The sequence below is a fragment of the Larimichthys crocea genome, chromosome III, assembly GCF_000972845.2.
Source record: "Larimichthys crocea isolate SSNF chromosome III, L_crocea_2.0, whole genome shotgun sequence".
Classification (NCBI taxonomy): Eukaryota; Metazoa; Chordata; class Actinopteri; family Sciaenidae; genus Larimichthys; species Larimichthys crocea.
The window spans coordinates 12,672,272-12,692,428 of record NC_040013.1 but is presented as its reverse complement, the minus strand read 5'-3'; the positions used below and the strand labels follow the sequence as shown (position 1 = coordinate 12,692,428).

At 40.2% G+C, this 20,157-nt stretch overlaps 1 protein-coding gene across 1 annotated transcript in view; it reads left to right on the top strand.

The window, feature by feature from the left end:
* itga9 (integrin, alpha 9) overlaps positions 1 to 20,157 on the top strand; it is a 48,766-nt gene that overhangs the window by 11,977 nt on the left and 16,632 nt on the right. Inside the window, exons 11-16 of the mRNA XM_010730438.3 lie at positions 621 to 715; positions 1,606 to 1,696; positions 2,015 to 2,060; positions 2,177 to 2,331; positions 4,110 to 4,270; positions 19,348 to 19,500. Of these exons, the coding sequence (XP_010728740.1) occupies positions 621 to 715; positions 1,606 to 1,696; positions 2,015 to 2,060; positions 2,177 to 2,331; positions 4,110 to 4,270; positions 19,348 to 19,500 (701 nt within the window). The remainder of the gene's footprint in view (positions 1 to 620; positions 716 to 1,605; positions 1,697 to 2,014; positions 2,061 to 2,176; positions 2,332 to 4,109; positions 4,271 to 19,347; positions 19,501 to 20,157) is intronic.

The following is a 20,157-nucleotide window of genomic DNA, read 5'->3' as shown; positions in this document are numbered from 1 at the left end:
CTCAAGGCTTGCAGCCTGGCACATTGTGTGTATGTGGGTGCGTGTGTATGTGTGAAGAAAGATGCCATCTGGGAAGTATAACTCATCTTGTAACTAGTCATTTTTAGAGTGTCGAAAGAGCCGTATTTGTTTGCTGACTGACAATTTGTTATTTACAACTAAACTGCTACCATTTAATTTGAAATAGATGCTGTAGAAATCACAATACCCATTTGGTTTCACTAACAACTTACTAGTTTTATTCTACGTCAACATAATGAGTTAATTATTGTGTGGTATTTGCTATCAAACTTCCATTCTTTTACCATTTCTGCTTTGGTATGCTGCCCTTCATAGCATGGAAGTGTTTTGGTTTATAAAAAGAAAGTTTATATATGGACGTTGTTTCAGTGCTCTCGCCAGCACTTTATAGTCTTGTTTCCACTCTCTCAGAGGTCGCTCAAGTTTTTTATGGCCACTAACAACACTTAATTGTCTATTAAGAGTCTTACTGTAACAGCTTGTTTCCCAGGCACTGGCCAGCTGAAAGTAAACAGGTCAATGAAAGCTTTGGTACACTTTCACAAACACACACAGTCATTGATAAAAAAGTGAACATTGCCCTCCATTTGTCTGTTCAGATGTTGCCATAGGAGCACCTAAAGAGGATGACTACGGAGGAGCTGTTTATATCTACCATGGTGATGCCACAGGGATCATCAGCAAATACTCCATGGTAAGAATTTGTCCTAGGGTCAGACAACAAATCATGCAAAGGATTATTCTAATGTGATTCTCTTTTACCGCGTTTCTAGATGTAGACTCCACAGCTTCACCAACGCATGCACAATTTTTATGAAAACCATGTGTTCACCTTCTGTATTGACACAGTAGCTGTTGAAGTAGCTGAGTAATGTGTGGTAAAGTCGCAGGTGGTGATACACAGAAGACCACCGCAGCTCTGAATGAAGCACAAGCAGTTCTTCATGGGTTTCTTCTTATTTTACGAGTATCTACAAAGTATTTTAATGTTTAAAAACCGCCCTTTTAGCCACCACATGCAGGAGTACATCATCACTACATCATCATGTTTTGCATTCAGCCAATTTTAATTCACTTTCTCAGTGGATAAATCACTACTTCCTCTGCTCTCAATCTACTTCAGAGTATTATAAAGGAATTGTTTAAAGTTGCCCTCAGAGTACAGAGCTAGAAGGAGGCAACTAACTAACTTACCATAAAGACTGAGAGAAACAGGAGCCTTTGTTCAAAGGTGAAAAAACCACCTACAAGCACGTCCATGTTTGATGAATCCAGACAAAATCTTAAATGTAAAAAAGATAAGTTGTAGTTTACAGGGATTTTAATTCTGTAACTATTTCAGCACTTTACTGACTTTAATTTGTATACTTGTTTGCGTACAAAATAAACAAACATGATGTAATGCATGGGTGTGTCTGGAGAGGCACGGTCAAGCTCTTTACAGTCTTAATGCTAAGCTATCAAACATGTCATTTAATGTGAATCTGTAAAAGCAAGTCCTACCATTCCATGAAAAACAAAAACAAATCACACCTTGTGCTCATTTTTCATGTGTTATTTAAAGGCTTGAATCATCTGTTACAGAAACTGTCTGGGCGCAGCATTAATCCTGGTCTGCAGATGTTTGGCCAGTCAATCTCTGGCAATGTGGACATGGATGGCAACGGATACACAGGTATGGTCATACCAGATTAGATGAAGACTTGTAAGGTTTTCCTCACTAAGATGAAAACATCCCATAGGAAAGGATGCGATTAATAAATATTTGTTTTTATTTTTTGCCTTCATGGTTTTTGATTCTCAATCTGATGCAACAGCAGCACAAAGATCCGCGATAGAGGCATCTTGTTTACTGCATTCCACAGCTGACATTCAGACTTAGCCAGCATGGCAGCTAAAGACCTCTGTGCATTGTTCTGGATTTTCAGGTATAAAGAGCCCTGTCAGCAGATGTTGCAGTAATATAATAACTTCTGTATTTCCACATTTGCAGATGTCACTATTGGTGCTTTCATGGCAGACAGTGTGGTGCTGCTGAGGTGAGTGACTGACTCATTCTCCATGACACTCGCAGTATGTTTTTCTACCTCTGAGCTGTTTTAATGTCCACTTTCTCTCCCACACTGTGTTCCTGTGCCGGTTTATGTGGTTGTAGGACCCGGCCTGTCATTACGGTGGACGTCTCCATCTTCCTGCCCATGTCCATCAACATCTCTGTACCGCAGTGCCACGAGAGCCCCCAGAACATAAACTGCTTCAGCGTCACCACCTGCATGCGTTTCCGTGGAAGACAGCTGCCCGGACAGATAGGTGAGGATAAATGCTGACAAAATAGTCCACACTAAACTACCTGTGAGTAATGTTACTTGCACAGTCCTCCTGCTCTCACTCAGTGAAACCAAAACATATTTCCACAGTACCAAAGAGTAAGTTAGCTAAGCTGAGAATAGATTGTATATATGGAAAAGCTGAATCATGTTTGTGGTTTAAGGGAATAGTTTGATATTTTGGGAAACATGTTTAGAAAGTTTGATACCACATGTCTGTGTGAAAATAGTATGGAGCTAGACATAGGACATAGGTGGGGATTAGTTTAGGATAAAGACTTGAAGCAGATGGGAATCTAGCCTGGCTCTCCTTAAAGTAAAAAAAAAATCTCATTTGTTTTAATCCATGCAACCAGAAATGTGAAAAGGACAAGTTGTGGTTTGACAGTAGTGTTTCTTGGCTACCAATGTCCAGACACAGTGACTTTCTTAAAAGTGAATCTCAGCCATAAGTCTTGGTAGGTATGTGTCTCCAGTGTTAAACAACATTAAACCTCTGCAGATGCAATATATTATGGTCATTTTGTGTTGTGAGGAAGTGAAATTCATCTGCCTTTTAACTTTCATTCACTTAAATGTGGAAAATGTGTAAACATGATCACTTTGAGCAATTCTCCTTCTTCATGCTTGGAGACGGTCAGTGTGGTTAGCCTTTGGCCCGTGGCTGCGAGTGCGTTTGGCCGATGGTTTACCCTTCAGCCTTTGCTAACAGGCTTGTGGGTGCGGTGCCTGTTGAATGCTGAGGTGCAGTCTTGTTCCAGTGTTTGGGTGTGGTCATTCACACCCCCCCAGGGGAGCAGGAGCCCTGTCGTTACGTAATGACTATGTCCTGGCTCGCAGGAATAAAGCCTCTCTGTTTAGATGTCTGGCGAACTCCATGGAAACTGCAGCACCATGTGTTTGGTGACTCCCATAATGAAACCTTCCTTTGCCTCCTCTGGAGTGAGCTCATGGCGTTCCCTCTGTTAGACAGAGGAAACAGTTAAGCTTTGGTCCAACTCGGGTGTGTTTGCCACCCTTCCCACTGTTTTACCGGCATGACACCCTCTTGAAGCAATTACTACAGACTGAGGCTGATTCATTCAGAGGAATGGATTTTAAATAGCCAGAGGCACATATATGGTTTTCTCGGAAATGTTGGTAATGTTTGACTTCACGCTTATTTCTCAATGCAAAATACATTTGAAGTTGCTCTGTGTCCCAGTGTCGCTAAAGCCTGGGGTTGAACCAACAGGAATGTTGTAACTGAAATGTTTTCTTTCACAATAATACTAGTCCTAGCTGGAAAATTCATTTCCTTTTTTGTTCATTCTTGTCTGCTCACCTTTAAGCTCTGAAAAAGACTGTTTTTAGTTCATAACATAAAGATCTTCTTTACAATTTTGCCAACTTGTGACGGAAGGTTGTGCCAAAGCCAGTGCTAAGTCAGTGTTTATCATAGTGACAAACCTATGAGCACGTTATATTAAATCTACTTAAATTAGCGCTGTTTTCATTACACAACACCAGACAAAGAGCTCTTGTTTAGTTAAAGTAATATCAGATGATTTGACCAAGAAATACCAAAGATGTTCCCATCTTCCCTCTGACTTGAATTCATTTTACTGCAGCAAGCGATAATTTATTTTTTTCCCATGTTTTGATGGCAGTTAGAAAACCAAACCCTGCATACTTAAAGTGTTTCTCAAGATTATCTTTACTCAAAGAACCATCGCTGTCACTTGATGTCATGTGTAACAGTATTTCTGTTTCTTCTGTCAGAGTTGCTGTATAACTTGACGGCTGATGCGGATAAGCGACAGAAGAGCCAGCCTTCGCGGGCGTACTTCACTCAGAGCGGATCTCAGATCAGCCAAATCAGCCAGCAGATCAGCCTGGACATCAACCGGGAGGTGTGCCAGCGCTACACTGCCTACGTGAAGGTAAAGTTGGATTCTCTGGAATTAAAGCTGGCTGTGTTTGTGTTGGGTTGTTGTCCATGTGCTGCTCATGTCCTCAGCTGATCTTTCCCATGGCCTTGTGGACCCATGCAATGTTGATGTCTGATATGAGTTGTTTGCTAAAGTATTTTGTTTTCCTTTCTCATCTATTTGTAATTGTTGGTTGAAGCATTAAAGTCCAAAGTTGGAACATCGATATTAAAATGTCAAAATAAAGTAAGGGCCATCGCGTATCTCATTGTGGTTGCTGTAGCTAAAGGCTAGGGATCAACAGGCATCTGCTGGGAAGCTCTTTGTGTCACCCTGCTGTGTTAGGTTAAAGGTAACAGTCAGGCACTTGATGGTTCGTGAAACCATGCTGCCCAAATGTGCGTCTGCAGAAACTGACAGAAACAGGAAACAGAGTCTCCTTTGTCATTGCATAGTCCCTCTATTGTGTTCCTCTGTGATTTAGCCGCATAGCCTCAGCGAGGGTCCTCGTCCTCAGGGCACCATCCATGTTTCACCTCCGCTAATACGGAGGCCCAGTGCAGGCCTGTAAATTTCACTGGCATTCTTAACTGTGCTCTGCAGGCGTTTTCACTGTGGGAGGCTGAGCTGCCAACTGAGTGGGGCTGTCATTACCGCGCCTGCCTCTCTTCCTTCACCCGTTAGACTATAATGAGTGTATATCACATAGGGCAGTTGTAGCAATAAGCTCCATTATTCATCACAGGATACACATCACAGTTATCAGTGAGGTCTGACATGTGTTTTCTTCATCCTGGACTGAAGAATCTAACATTTCAAATTTAATTTTCACTTCTCTCTGTCTGAGTTTTAACACACAGAACTTTAAGAGAAGGGTAAGACATGTAAAATAGTGTTTCTGCCCAAAGTAACTCTGACATTTCAACACTTGAACCAAACATCTTTAGGTTTGTGGGTGGGCAAGTGAATTATCACTCAGTGGTAGCTCATAGCTGCCACATATCTGTGGCATCTCTCTAGCTGTGAGATAAACACACTTATACTTTAAGTGTCATCCATCACGCCAAAGCTTGCTTGAGAGAGAAGACGTATTTTGCAGCTTTCTTGGTTAGTTCAGGCACTAATGTACTAATAAAATGACATTGTTATGGGAACATTTTTAGAAAATAAACGTATTTGCTTTATCGCCAAGAGTGAGATGAGAAGTTTGATATCACACTCGATAGTATGTCTGTTTATATGGAAGCTGGAGCCAGGAGGCAAGTAGTTTAGCTTAGCATAAAGACTGGATAGATATTTCTGTTTAGAGATGACGAGTGTCTTTAGGGTGATTTTGTTTTGATCACATTTCATCTTTCGTCTGTAGACATATTTGAGTTGGCTTGGCTGAGGTGTAAAGTGCAGTATGGTTGATACTCCAGCTGTGTGGATTATTATTTCTTCTATATGAATTCCACCTGCTCAGCAGCTAAAAACTGAGGTGAGATTCCCAGAGTTACCAAGAGCTGAAGAGCCACACAGGACGGCAAAGGTGCGGTGCCCAAATTACAACCATACCATATTGTTTACAGACTGAATAACCTTAGATAAGTATGAAAAGTAAAGAGGATAAAGATTATGACCTAGCATGATAACTGTCTGCCATGATTCATCATACACCATGTGTTTGTCCTAAACTTGAGAGAAGAGCTAAAGAATCACCATAATCAGAGGTGATCTGGCTCTAGTCTGCTTGACCAATCGCATCATTTATCTTCCTCATGTATCTGCCCACATGCGCCAGTCCTCCCATTCCCCAGAAGAGGTATGCTAATGGAAACCAGCTGGTTGCCAGACTGCATCCTCGAGGGATTGTGCACCCCCGCTCCACACTTCTCTCTGCTAAAACATACAGTGAAAACACAAGGCCGAGGCTAGCGTCACAGCAGGACGCTGAGCTGCTGTTGTGTCAACTGGAGCTGCATGTTGGCGCTGCTGATGGAAAACCCTCACGTCAGGGTTGATTGCTCAAGCCCGTGATGCATGAGGACGAGTGGAAGGCCATGAGCTATTCTGAGCCACTCTCACGTTTGTAACTCTGCTGACCATCTGTCGACCCCATTTGTTGACTTTATAAATTGTATAAACACTTTTAAAGGACCTCAGTTAAGAGCTAAACTTAATAAGGTGCTGTTAAAGTTGTATTTGCTCTACATAGTGTACATGCAGCAAAAGGGCTGGAGGAGACACGCTCGATTTTCACCATCTGAAATCAAGTAAAAATCTGGAGCAGCCGCTCAGTAAATCATGTAGTGTTGAGAACACAAGGGCATAACAAGAGTTATTCAGAGAGCACGGAGTACAGAAGCTAATAGTTCAATCTAACTTTTTTCAAGAGTAATTCCTCCCGAAATTATGCAAGTCTTTCATGTTGATCATTTTAAACATGTTTTCATTGGCATCGACATACAGCATACCAGCCCTCCAGATGTTCTTTGTTTGGTTATTTTTAGCTAAATAAACTTCATGCAGGCTTTTACTTCAATTGTACCTCACATGTAAGAATGGAAAACAGTTCCTAGCACTGATGACTGCTGAATTATTAGGGTTTCTTTAGAGGTGCTGTGCGTGAGCCGGCAATGAGTCATTTAACTGGAATCACCAACTTCAAGCAGAAATTCTTCAGTTTGATGTGTTGTATTAAGTAGTTTTGTACATGTTGGTATGTTATCCCTCCGTGGTATGGTAGTGTCTCAACTTATTGTGCCACCCATAGCACTTGTAGTGAAATAGCTTGAAGGTTTTGAATATTATTCATGTTCAACTGGACACCACAGCAATTAAACTTAATCACTGTGGCGTCAATGACAGGAACTGACTTGTTACATGAGGACATACTTATAATTACTGCATACTAGGCCTATTTATCTTATATAGGAGGTATGGCAAGTTGAAGAGTGACAAGGGCAGCCATACTAGCGGCCTTGTACTGGTTGTACAGCAATGCTTTGAGCAAAATGCTAACGGTCAGTATGTTAACATGCTTGCAGTGACAATGTTAACATGCAGATGTTTAGCAGGTTTAAGATTTGCTCACTAGCACTTCATCACAAAGTCCAGCTAAGGCTGAATGTGTTTAGTTTTTGCAGGTATTTGGTCATGAACCAAAGTTTGACAATTGTTACATGATAATGGCGCTGGATGAAAAGTTAAAGAATCACAAAAGTTGTTACAATTTACCCTGTTGGTAACATAAATAAACAGATTTTGTGGAAATCCATCCAAAAATGTCAATCTCAAGGAGGCATGTGGGAGGCATCTAATTTTGTTGATATATTTGACTCTGTGCTTTGTTTATCTATATATCTTGGCTATATGTTGAGTGGAGAAGTGCAACAGGTGTATTTTCAACATTACGTTATGTCTTATTATAAACTGTAAAGCGTTCATTATTAATTGTGTCAAGCACTGTTTGGTTCCAGGCTTGCTTTTACAGCTCACTTGGCTTTGATTTATTGCTTGTCTACGTAAACAGGCTTTAAGTGTTCCTTTTATCAATGTTCTGCACTTCTTTTGTGATCACATGTCACATGGCATGGCATGTTTACGCCTTTGGCAATTTATCTATCGTCATATATGTGTTTTTACTCCAGCAGTCCCGTCCCTGTGCAGTACACGTGAGCCTTGAAAACATGCCAAGAGCCAATTCCATTTCTGGTCATGAGCGGTATTGTGTATCTCCGTAGATACATTGCAGTCTCCAAGGAGGAGCTAAAATAGGCAGTTAAAGCCGTGCCTGTAACAGTTGTCTGTTTAATTTAGCTTGTAAAGTATCCTGCTCACTTTCCTTCCCTCTTTCCTCTGGCCTATATTTTACTATGTGCCCTATATCTCGTGTCCCCCTAACATTTGCTTGGCACCACTGGGGTATTTTAAGGTCTATCAAACTTTATTCTGATGACGGCTCTGTTATTGAGTATTCTGCAGGGCGAACAGCTATCTACCAAAGTAGTTAAATGCACTGAGGCCATCACCATTCTCATATATCAATGAATGGAAAAAACAAAGCCATGTTGGTTTTGAGTAAGTAAGATTTGTCTTGGATGATGATGATAGTGTAGGAAGTTACAGTAGGGAGCAGGTTCTCCTCTGCAAATTCAATTGAAAGGAGGTAATGCTTTAACCTGCATGTGAGTCTGCTTGTTAGCATCACACTGTACCTCATTCATATCTCATGTGGCTATATTTAGTGGACAGATCCATCTTTGACATGCTATATTTTGCCTGGAAGGCAACAACAAAGATTTACAAGTCAGAGAATAAATACATGCTATTAAAGGTTTGTGTTCTGGTGTGTCTTCTCGGGTTCATTGATAAAGTGCAAGGTCTACTAATACAACTGCTATTTTTGTATGCAGTTATACCATTACATACTTCCTGTATCCACAACCCATTGGTCAAAATAGTCCATAGTAGAGCTGAAATGATTAGTTTTGATCATCGCTTAATCATTGAAGTTCGTCTGCACAATGGTGAAATGGGCTTCCCATTAGAGACAGCAGAAACTCTCTTATTCCATTATAATTGTAGCACACTGTTGGGTTGTATCCACATGGCTGAATACAATTATTGTAACTTGCATCAGCTGTATTATTGTAATGAGATATGTTACCAGTTATTTTATTTAGGTAAAAATTCCCAAAATGTGCCACTTGCAGCTTCTCACATGTGAATATTTGCATGGTTTCTTCTTCTTCTACAATAGTAACGCAATGTCTTTGTTTCGGACAAAAAAAAGCAACATGAATACCAATTTGGGCTCTGAAAACACCTTTCTAACATTTCATAGACATAGCTGTAATCATGAAATGATTGGCTGTATAATAAATGAAAATGACATTGTTTCTAATTGAGCTGAACACTGAGCACTAAATTCCCATCCTACAAGACTTTGCTAAAACAATGTTTAATCCTAAAAATCTTTAATAGTTGCTTTGCCTTAATGGATATAGTGCCAGATAAGAAGTTTGGTGCTCAGGACATTATTGTCATTCCCACAAACCTGAGTGTCTTACGCTTTCCTGTGATTGACAACTTTGCGATGTAAAGCATTTGAACTGCACCGTGCAGTGAAATCCACTAAAGAAGTCAAAACAAATATTAAAAATCATTGACACATACTGTTTGACCTCAGTGTGCTCTCCACAGACAAACAGGAAACCCTATGGCGAGGCAAGAGTTCATGTCACCGCATCCCCAAGAATCTCCTATAAGACCCAGAGCCTCAACACTGTCTGGCACGTGGAAATCCAGAGCCGGGCCGCTGCCACACTGCCTGCTTTGTTTGCCTCTTTACAGTTCAACAGAAATGTGCCATTCCCTTGATGCTGTTCTCCCGGTTTCATTTACCTCAGGCCAAGAGAGCTGATACAATGAAAGTATATAGCAGGAAGTTAATCAAATCCAGCTGGATTCTGTTACACATGGCAGCCAGTCAAGCAGCTTTTTCTAAAGAATATGTTGGAAAAAACTCAAGCAATGCGCTACAATGATAAATCGAGTCGGAAAATGTCATAGAAACTGTCGTCTAAATAATTTTAGCTGAATGCTTTGTCTGCAAGTATTAATGTTAATAACATTTACTGGGTACTAAAGAAGAGCTATTCAGGTTAATTTTAGCTCAGGGTAATATTTTGGTCAGGATTTCCCTACATGGTTGTGCCAGAGTGAACGTTAGACAGTTCATCTCCAGGCTTGTTTTGGGAGTGAACTGCCAGCAGACTTTTGTTTTAGTAAAACTAGTCACATTTTTCTCATGAAGTTCATGTAAGTGACCTGCTCTGTGTTGTTTCCATAGTAAATCCATCGTAGTTACTCATATCAAGACCGACCGAAGGTCGGGCAGATTTGATGATTTGTTGATTTTGGCAGTTATGCATGCCGGGCAAAATGTTTCTGCAGTCTTTTGGCCGCGTTACTGCCACACGATGCCACCGCAAGGCAACATAATGGGTGGCCAAGTCTGACCGCAATGAAAGAGTTTCTCTTGCCATGTTTCCCACATCCACTGCAGGGGAAATATGTATGTGTGTATGGGTGTTCAGTGTGTGCGTGTTGCATGTCAGAAGTGCTGCCTGTGATGGGGCCTTTGCCTCGCCATACAGGATAAGACAGCAAGGCTGTGATTACTTCATCACTTGGCATTTCCAAGTAACAACCTGGCAGTGACCCCGTTATCATTTCCCAGTACTTGACCCATTTGTTAATATTAGTCCATATTTCTAATGTAGTGGCATCAACATCAAACTCTGCTTCCTGTATAAACAGGAAAGATCCGCCGCAAAGGAAGTGGCATATACACAAGACAGTTGTTTATATCCAGCGGAGACTTTAACCTGCCCTCTTTAGGTGGATATGACAAATTTGTGTTTGCATGCTGCAGTTTTATCAGGAAAAACAATGGCTCCAACAATAGCAGTAAAGTAAAAGTGCCCCAGATTTTGTGCACAGTGACAAAATCAGCTGCAGGAAGCATCTGGAGACCTCCTCTATCACCAGGATGGAACAGACCTAAACACATGCGAACAGAAACACAATGAACTCCATGTTGAATCTGTACATTTTGAGCTATCTCATCTAGCAGCGGTTCGTTTTGTTTTAAATAGATTGAAATAGCAATTTTCAGTAATTGCATGTGTTTTACAGTTTAGTGTTTAAAGTGTCACAACAGGATGCACAAATCAACAACTGTGCACTTAATAAAGGAATCTTTATTTTATTTTTTTTATCTTAGCAAATTTACTTCCACTAAGAAGAAGTACAGATAAAAAGCTTCCTGTTTATGTACTAAGACGGTTTATCAGGATGTTGAAGTTACTCAATGACAGGAAGTCTTCAGACACTTGTTTCTTTCAAAACAGCAACAAAATATGACGCAGTAGAAATGTAGGAGAATGAGTTTATGACAGTTTGGTGCACACTCCTCCACCACTTTGGTTGAGAGTCACCAATCTGAAATCATTGTGAAAAACAGTTTAACACGTTTAAGTCACACAATGCATTGTGTTGTTTGAATGTGTGAAACAGTTATGACACTGCATATATTCAGTGATGCCACTAGATACAGATCAGTGATGATGAAGTGCTCAAAACTTACATTTCACATTTTAGAGACATTGTTTAGAATGTAAAGAGTGAACGAGGACACAGCATCTTTTTATTCAGTTTTTTATTTTTAATCAGTAGTAGTGTTAGTTTTTTAATCATATATACAGATATTAAGACTAAAGCCACCTATTTGATTCCCAGTTCTCAAGACGCCAGACTGCTTCCTTAAAAGGACCTCATCTGGATTCTTCCTTAAATTCCAGCTCTAGGTTTTGTTTTGCTTCTTAGGCGAGCCATGAATGTGTCCTTGTGGTGACTCTATACTCGTCAGTCAGGTTACAATAGAGATAAACAAAGGGTTAAAGGTCGATAGACATTATGTTGACAGGGGAGCCCTGGGTTGAGAATTTGGAGAATGAAGAGGCAATAACATTTGAGACTAATTTCCTTTCAGTTTGCTCCTGTTGCAGCTGAATTTCCAGAGCTCAAATTTACGGCTTTGGGGTCATTTCAAGAGTGTAAAGCCTTGTAATACTCTCGCATCTGATGTAGTAATGATACTGGAAATAGCACAGAAGCAAACAATGCGTGAAAGAATATCACAATGTAGGAGATGAATGAGGAGGAACTGAGCTATGCGGGAACACATCTGTGTATTTATAGGTGGCTGGCTGGATTTCAGATCCAGATATTACGCTAATACAGCTATAGTTAGCATTGGCCTTAAATCAAGTTGTTGCTGATAGAAAGTAGTAAAAATAACACGCTGATGAATTTGGTATGTTTGAGCAGTAAACCTCTTCCATCTGCTAACTTCCACCAGGGAAGTGAGGCACCTTTCTCTCCTCCTTTATAAATCCCAGCTGTGGTTTTAACTGTCCAAGGGTCAAATGTTGAATGCCTTCTTCATGATGCATTCAAGACCATAAAGGTTTCCTGTAATTTGTGCTCACGTGGCTGTTGTTTTAAAAAGCAATAAATTCAGTACACTCAGATTCTCGTAAGAGGTGTATCTCCTTATCTGCACCCACAGGATCTTTATTGAGGAGAGACGTTTTACTGAAAGTCTGCAGCAAACAAGTGTGTGTTTCTGTTTGTGTGTTTCAGAGGAAAGTTGGTATGTGAGGTAAGATTTTGAATATTATGTGTGTATGTCCCACGTCCATGCTGTGTTAAGAGCAACATGGTATTTACTGGTGTTTATCTGTGATGTGGCTTCATGCATGGCAGTACAGATGTTATACGTTTCCTGTCAGTTAGGTGATGGTCCTTCTCTGTTTTAGCTGGGAGGAAATATGTTTTTTCTCATGGGAGACATTAGAACACACCGCCATACCTAACAGCACTCTGTCTTGCTAAAAGTTAGAATTTAGTTGATTTCTAGTTTCCCAGAAACGGCCCAAAATTGAAAGTTTTGAAAGTTTTGTTTCATTATTCTGTCAGGCTATAGGAGATTTTGAAATTAAAAGGAATTCTTAATTAAATTTCTGATCAGGCAATAGCAATGATGGATGTCCTCATAAATGCATCATCAAACTGGACATAAATCATGAATGAAGTGGAAACATGAGACACTAATGATTTAAAATGGAGGGAGGGTAAGGAGGGAGAATGGAGGAAATAAGTTCAGTGCTAGAAATGAAGGAGAAAATACTGAAGATTCAAACTCCATGACTTCATGATCATCTGACAGATTTTAATTATACCAAAAATGCCACAGTGACCAGAGAAACATTCACAAATGTGAGTCAATTTCTTTGTGCAAAAAGTTGATTGTAGCCAAGGACACTCCACTGTTTACTGAAAACACCATTCACAACCCTGTAAACTGACTAATTTGTGTTCATTTCTAACTAAATTAGCTTAATAAGCAGAACTATCTCCGGAGTAGCTCTCAGTAATAATAACATATTTGCTTTTTGGACAAGACACAATGTACGAGAAGCTCTAAACCCTGCTGTTCCCTCTTTTGAAATGCTTTGTCAGTTCGATCTCTTTCTGGACACAGTGTGTTTTGATGCACAACAGGTTTGTGGAGCTGCACCGTGTGATTCATCAGGTTGCTGACTGATGCTGGACAGACATCTGAGAATCATTGCCTCTACTACTAACATCAGACAGGCTCAAATATTTTCCAGTGGTTGGAGTAAACATGGCTCATGTTGAATGAGAACAGCATACTGCATATGTTTTGTATGACTGCTGGTCTGACATTTCCAGATTACTCAGAATTATTTGGTTTTGGACAGGCTGAAGGTATTAAAACCCAAATGCATTTTTTTGTTGACTTGTAACTTTCTTTAACCAGACTGGCCATTAAGAACATTGTTACGTTCACTGACTCATGTCATTGTTTCAGACATGACATCTTGTGTAAATTGGCTATTTTTTTATAATAGCAATCTATCAAATGACAATGTGAAAAGTATGTGATAATGTGTAAGAGGTAGCTCATAATGAGGAGCTTCATATTGAGTTTCGGCTCATTGTTAAGCCGTCCTAACTGTTTTGGTTCACTCTCATAGCATAGACAGCAGGGCAGTTAGCAGATAACAAGCCAGATATTTCCCTCAGGAGTTGCTAAAGACTAAAAATGTGAGTAAATATTGGACTTACATTTACCAGAAACCAGGTTCCAAATGAATGCTAATGTTGCTCCCTAACTAGTGGGCTTTATATGGTGATTATATGCCAGTGTTGGGTTTACAGCTTGTTCTGCTGCCCCCCAAACATCCAGAAAAGCAATTGATACTAAAATAACACAAAACACCTTATTTTAAATGATAAACCAACAAAGGCACCAAGGTGGGCACAGGAACTGAGCAGGAGGAAAAGCACATAAAGAACATAACAGTAAAGAAGTTTAGATGCAGCTGCACTCATTCTCATTCAGTGTTGACAATCTCCTTAAAGGAAGTTATTTGAATTTTGTTTTCTAAATATTCCCCCAACAGCAGTCTGAACTGCCGTGCTGCTCCTTGGGGGATTTGAGCAGGATGTAAAGGGCAGCTATTAGATATGAGTGAAGTTTTTAGCAGACCAATCGTGTCAGAAGAAGAATGAACATTCTGTTAAATATGAGTATGACCCATGGGATTTGTTGTGTTTGATATTTTTTAGTTTGAGATTGCAGTTTTGTCATTTTAGGAAACTATTTTGAAAAAACGGGGTGCAGACGCCTGACCTTACTACCATTATGTATGACCAGAAAGCTTTAGGAGCATGAGGATCATTTTCAATTCAACAATTGGACGACACTGTTTCCTACTCCTACACAGATTATCATTCTAGCCTTCTCAACATCTGGTAACTTATTCTGAGCTGAGCAGCTGCTATAGTTTGACCTGTAGTCAATCTGGCAGAAAGTTACACACTTAAAACTTTAGCAATTGTCTTACTTTTCCATTTTTTTTCAAGGGCATGCTGTTTAAGTGCACGTCTGCCATATGCTACAGACATTAATGTAAATAAGTTAAATTTCAAATTGTCTCCTTGGGTCTGAGCATACACACGTTACCCTAACCTTTGACAGGCTGAATTCATTCATCACTTAACTAAAAGGCTTTTTCCACTTAATCTGAGGTTCCCTGGTATTTAGCCCTTGAATGAAATAGCCTCAACCTGCAAGTCATCCAAACGTCCATTGTCCTAAAAAGGACCGCTGTGTGTGCCTTTTTCCTCACGAGTGTATAAAGACTTCCCATGACCAGGCTTAAGCTATATGCTTTTGAGGGAATGGTTTGGCTGAGAGGGAAACTCGTGTGCATTTCAGCCAAGCATGAGGCATTTAAACTGAGGATCAGAGCCTTTTGCAGCCTGACGTCAGCCTCCCTGCACCCACCATGGCGGAGGGGCAGCTTGGTGCATTGCCATCTTGTTGATCAGATTAACATGTGGGAACCATAGCTTGAAACACAAGCTCTAATACAACTCAACTAGAGTTCAGGGTGAAATCTGTAAAATATGTTCAGCTAAGTCAGATGAATTCATACAGTAGCAGTGTTTATGCTCCTAAAAACATGCAAGCATGAAGTATGGCTGTGCAACAGAGTCATACAGGCAGCAGTGAGGGACATGAAGGGGAAAGAATAGATGATAAGGTGGGAGTTATGATCTGCTATACCAAATAAATGGGTCCTGCGTGTAAACTTAACATTCAAATAGTATATTGGCAGAAACCTTGTTCCACAGAGAGGGGGTGTTGTAGGTGAAGGTTTGATTCCCAGTTGTTTTCTTTCAAAACATGTAGAGTGACAAGCTGTCCTCCATCCTGTGAGCTAACTATATGTATATGCATACAGGCAGGAAGACTTTGCATCAAGTGTGTCGTAAAAGATCCTAACTGCTGTAACATGCAGATTTTTTTGACCTATTTACAGTTTCCAAAGTATGGTGGGAACTGCTGGAAAACAGCTACTTCCCGCTGAGTTTGCTGGCATCTCTGCAGTATGACTGGAACCAATAATAAGTAATTTTGTCCATGGGATGATGAGAGGGTTCAGACCATTTTCAAGTGACCATGCAGGAAATGTACCTTTTTTTTATTGTTGTATTGCAGTCTTTCCCTCTCTAAGGATAGTATAAATTGAATCTTTCATCTTGTTTAAAGTCACCATGTGCAGGATATGAAAATCTCAGACTTTGGCACCCCCAGTGGTAGTATCAAAACAGACAGAAGAATCATATGACCTATGCTAATTGTAACCAGGATTTTTATATTTTTCTTCAAACAAAACCTGCCTGATATTTTAGACTAAATGGGGGATCTGGCCATCTTGTTGATGTCATTTTCAGTCAGCTTGGAAGCTAGGAGTTCTCATGATTATCAACAAAATTTGCAGATTTATTGTGTTGTTTCTTTAAGCCCCAAAGTTGCCTCTGTCTCATTCGCACAAAAAATTGACTTTTTTCTGTCAGCCCACACAGCCCTGATTTGTTGATTGTTTCTCCAGGTGGCAGAAACAGCCATCAATGAGCATCCTACTGTATGTTGGTGATCACTCGTCCATTCATCCATTATCTGTAGCCGCTTATCCTCATCAGTGTTACTGTGGGACTGGAGCCTATCCCAGCTGACTTTGAGAGGGAGATGGGGTACAACCTGGACAACTCGCCAGCTCACCACAGGGCACATAGAGACAAATAACCATTCACACTCACACTTCATCTGTGACATCCTAAACAATAGTGTGACTGAGCACAAGTAGAACAGAGAAGTAAACTGAATTGTCTGTAATGACTGTAATGTTACTTATCTAAAATTCGTTAACATAGGCTAACTTTAGCCAAGCTACTGGTCATACCAGACCAACTGAGGCTGTAGTACAAAACCCCGGCATGTATTATAATGTGGGTTTTCCTGCCTCTGAGTTGAACTTTTCATTTATAAGAGGATGAATGTTTCATTTCTTCTTTTACAAGTCATATACTATCCCTTTAAAACTGGCACAAAAAATGTCATATGTCCACTTTCATTGTAATGGTCTTTAAATAACATAAATACCAGAATTGCTCCATCTGAACTGAGATCAGGGACCCACCCAGCGACCTCTGTGTCTGAAGGATTAACACAGTAGAAGCCTTTGAGTTGAGAATGACCTGTCACAAGCTTTCTCTTGTGAACTTCGAGCATGTAAGGAACAGTTGTTGGGTTCCTTTCCATAAAATTATGGGTACCAGGCAGTTAACACTAGCCTGTGTCCCTCTCAGCTGGAGCTCAGGAACTCCTCTGTTCCATAAATACAGGAATTAAAAGCAGGATCAGGAGGGAGTAGGTGACTGGGCCAGGGGCGTGGACTCGGGTGGGGCAATTGGCAGCACTGATCAAGGATAATAAAAGCTTAGGCCAAGTGTTACCGAACAACCTCTGGCACTTCTAACATGAGCTTGCTGTGAGTATTGGGAGCTCTCCAATTGGTTAGAAGTCTGTAGTCCTGTGTTTCAAGAAGAAAGTGATCCTGTATGTGCACAATAATAGATGCTCTGTTAAGAAGAAAACGCTAAAATCCCTTCACAGTACTAGTTAATAAGAAGATTATGTCTATTTACTTCTGCATAGTCACTCTGAGCATGAGATTGTGCAAAAAGTCCGCATTTCATTTGGGGTCATTATGTCTCTCTTATGTTCTCTTGTGGCTTGTGAAAATGTGAGATAAGCAATGGGAGTTTAGGGGCTGGAGACCAGCAGTTGACTCCCAGGGGGTCAGTTCACACGGAGGCCAATGGACAGGGGCCATTTCAAGCATTCTGCTTTTATGGCCACTGAGACTGAAGACTTTGTCAGTGCCTCACATAGTATACCACCACTTGTCCAGCACTGATTATGTGTCGTGTTACCTCCCAGCTGAGCCGACATGCTACTAGAACAACACCGTCTCTATAAGTCTAATGAGCCATGAATTGCAGTCAAGTGATGGATGTGAGGTCAAGCCTCTGGGTTACTAAGACTTATTATTGAGTTCAGATGTGGTAATGGGCAATTAATGTTGTCAATTTCAATTAGAGCTAAAACAATTAGTTGATTCATTGATTGGTTGCTTGATAGAGCTACTATTTTGATATTTGGTTCGTTGTTATTCATTTAGGGTTAGATTTTTGTTGGTCTGTCGATCCATTTGCAAATGTTAGCATGCTGAAATAGGATGGTAATCATATCTGCTAAGTATTAGACTTCAGCCTCCCAGAGCTTGGAGCATGACTGTAAAATTCACTGGTTCCACCTTTCAAATGTGAATATTTGCTATATATTTTCATATATATTGGATATCTTTGAGTTTTGGGCTGGACAAAACTGTCATCTTGAGATGATTAATTGATTAGTCAAGAAAATAATAAGCATTATTATAAAAATAAATGTGATTTGCACTCCTATTTTCAACCAGACAATGACAGAAAATTAATTAAAACTGATGTTATCACCAAGGCCGTTTCTTTATCTGTCTGCAGCACCATTTCCCAAATGAGCCACTTCTGTTTCTGTCTATTCATGTCCTGCACTAACGTTCACTCTTTCCTGCTATAACTCTCTCACTATTCCTGTTGATGAGTTGGGTGGGTTCTCCACTGGTAATGTATAATGTGTTCAAAGCCCAGACTGGCTCTGTGCCTGCCTGAGGAAAGAGGATGGGTGGGTGGACACTGGAAAATGCTACAATAACGGGCAAAAGAGAGAAAGTGTAAAAGAATGAGTGGCCTTAGTGACCACCGGAAAACACAAGGAAGCCCTTTGTGTTTATGCTATGGGTTTGGCTCCATGTTGATAGACATAAGCTGGGCAAAGGGGGACAGGTTGCCTATGGAGCTTGTATGTTTATTGCTGTGGGTTTTAGACACTAAGGTCAGAGACGGACCCACCAAGCCGCCTTCAAAGAGCAGTGTAACTGTGACAGACAGGAGAGATGAAAAAGCCACATCAGTGTCTGCTTTCAGTATCTGCTTTTCCCACGTACGTCCTTCAGTGCTGTCGTATAATGGAGATGGGATTTGATCACATTTAGGCCTCTGTTTTCGTTCTGTCTGCATTGTCAAGCCAAATTAAACAATTTTTTTGTGGTCTTAGATGGAGCTGCCAGAAAGATATCTCTCAGAGGCAGTGCCAGCAGGTTAAAAAAAAAAAGATTCATGTGTTTGTTTTGCTGCTTTCGTTGAAATGGCAAAAAAAAAGAAACAGTAGTGTGAGAGAGTTGTGTCACTCGTCCATTTAAACCAGCTCAAATTTGATTGATTTTAGTGGTTCTTCTGTACACTCACATCTGCGTTCAACCATGTGGATCTTTGGCACAGTCATTACAGTGATAATATCATATCCAGACTGTATGATCTTTCCGATAATCTGCTGTGCAATCAGTCTTTGCACCAGGCGTCAATTAAAGAAAGATGTTAAATTACCACAACCGCCAAGGCTGTTACACGACAGTCATTTCTTAGAGGTTAAAATTAGGTTTAAGAGCCTTGTGTATAAGACAAATTCTCTACAACATCCTTGTTGTTTGTGCTCTCTACAGAAAGACGTGAAGGACGTGTTCACAGCCATCACGTTCGAGGTGGCCTACAGCCTGGGGAAGCATGTGCTGACTGGACACGAGGAGAGAGACATGCCTGCACTCACTCCAGTTCTGCGATGGAGGAAAGGAAACAAGATTGCTGTGAGGAATGAGGTAAAACACATTGTTAAGGTGTCAAAGCAAAGCTTCTTAAGGTGTTACAGGGCTTTTCAAGTAAATAACAAGAAAAAGGATTTTTATATTGCAACAAACAAGCATGTAGAGAGGAGTGTGAATTTACGCTGACCAGTCAAATTCTTCTTTATCTCCAACTCTATACAGTAATTTTGTGGATAATGGTTAAAGATATAAGTAGACCAGATTTTTCTTTACTGTGGTTGAACCTCGATATATGATAGATGATTAAAGCTGTTATCATTTTTTTTAAACAAACAAACATCCTAGTCCTATAATTAAGCAGATAATTTATTATTCTGAGCAATAAAATGAGCACCAGAGACGATTTGTGGCATAATACCACGAACGTTTTTAAATTTGAGCCTGTTTTTATGCCTGTTTTCTCATTTTTGATTTATATTTATAAATGATTCAGATACTATACCGTATCATCCTGCACTTTGATGTAGAAATGCTTATGTTAAGGCTCTCTGCAACAGATGAGTATAAGTAATCACTCTAACATAACATATTTTCAGCTAATTCAAATTCTGATGTAGTTCATCTCCTCAATTGATTATAATGAATAAAGTCATGCCTCGCCTCGGACTACAGGAGGAATGAAGGAAATTGCTCAAATTGAGGTTTTAATGA